We start from the raw sequence: 596 nt of genomic DNA, 5'->3' as shown, positions 1-596 counted from the left end.
CGACGCCCAAGAGGCCGCATGCGCAGTGCGCGCAAGAGCTGTGCCTTGCCCTTCTCCCAATGGCGGGCCGCGGTCCCCTTCCCGGCATCCTCCCAGGGGCAGGGAGCGCGTCATTTCCGGTGGGGAAGGCCTGCGGCCTCCGCCGCCATTTCGGGCGCTGCTGTGAGGCTGAGACCCGAGCCGGTCCGCTGGGCGGCGGGCGCCGGGGCTGGAGGGGCGCGCGCGGCTGCGGCGGCCCAGCGTGTAGGCGCGGAGGCGGCCATGGCGGGCAACTTCGACTCGGAGGAGCGGAGTAGCTGGTACTGGGGGCGGCTGAGTCGGCAGGAGGCGGTGGCGCTGTTGCAGGGCCAGCGGCACGGGGTGTTCCTGGTGCGGGACTCGAGCACCAGCCCCGGGGACTATGTGCTCAGCGTCTCCGAGAACTCGCGCGTCTCCCACTACATCATCAACAGCAGCGGCCCGCGCCCGCCGGTGCCACCGTCGCCCGCCCAGCCTCCGCCCGGTGAGGGACGGACGGGACGGGAGGCCCCGGGCGGGGGTGAGGGCCGCGTAACTCCCCAGCCTGGTCGGCTGCTCCTCGAGAGCTGACCCCCACG

At 74.0% G+C, this 596-nt stretch overlaps 1 protein-coding gene across 5 annotated transcripts in view; it reads left to right on the top strand.

The window, feature by feature from the left end:
* The first annotated feature begins 100 nt into the window (after positions 1 to 100).
* CRK (CRK proto-oncogene, adaptor protein) overlaps positions 101 to 596 on the top strand; it is a 32,692-nt gene continuing 32,196 nt past the window's right edge. For all 5 annotated transcript variants that reach the window (XR_014238164.1, XR_014238165.1, XR_014238166.1 and 2 more), the window contains exon 1: positions 101 to 502. Coding sequence is in view for 2 of the 5 variants with exons in the window: in XM_082370759.1 (XP_082226885.1) it covers positions 262 to 502 (241 nt within the window). In the remaining 3 variants the exon portion in view is untranslated. The remainder of the gene's footprint in view (positions 503 to 596) is intronic.

The sequence above is a fragment of the Balaenoptera borealis genome (assembly GCF_965194805.1).
Source record: "Balaenoptera borealis genome assembly, chromosome: 20".
Lineage (NCBI taxonomy): Eukaryota > Metazoa > Chordata > Mammalia > Artiodactyla > Balaenopteridae > Balaenoptera > Balaenoptera borealis.
Note: the sequence above shows the minus strand (reverse complement) of the source record. Positions and strands in the feature narration are given on the sequence as shown.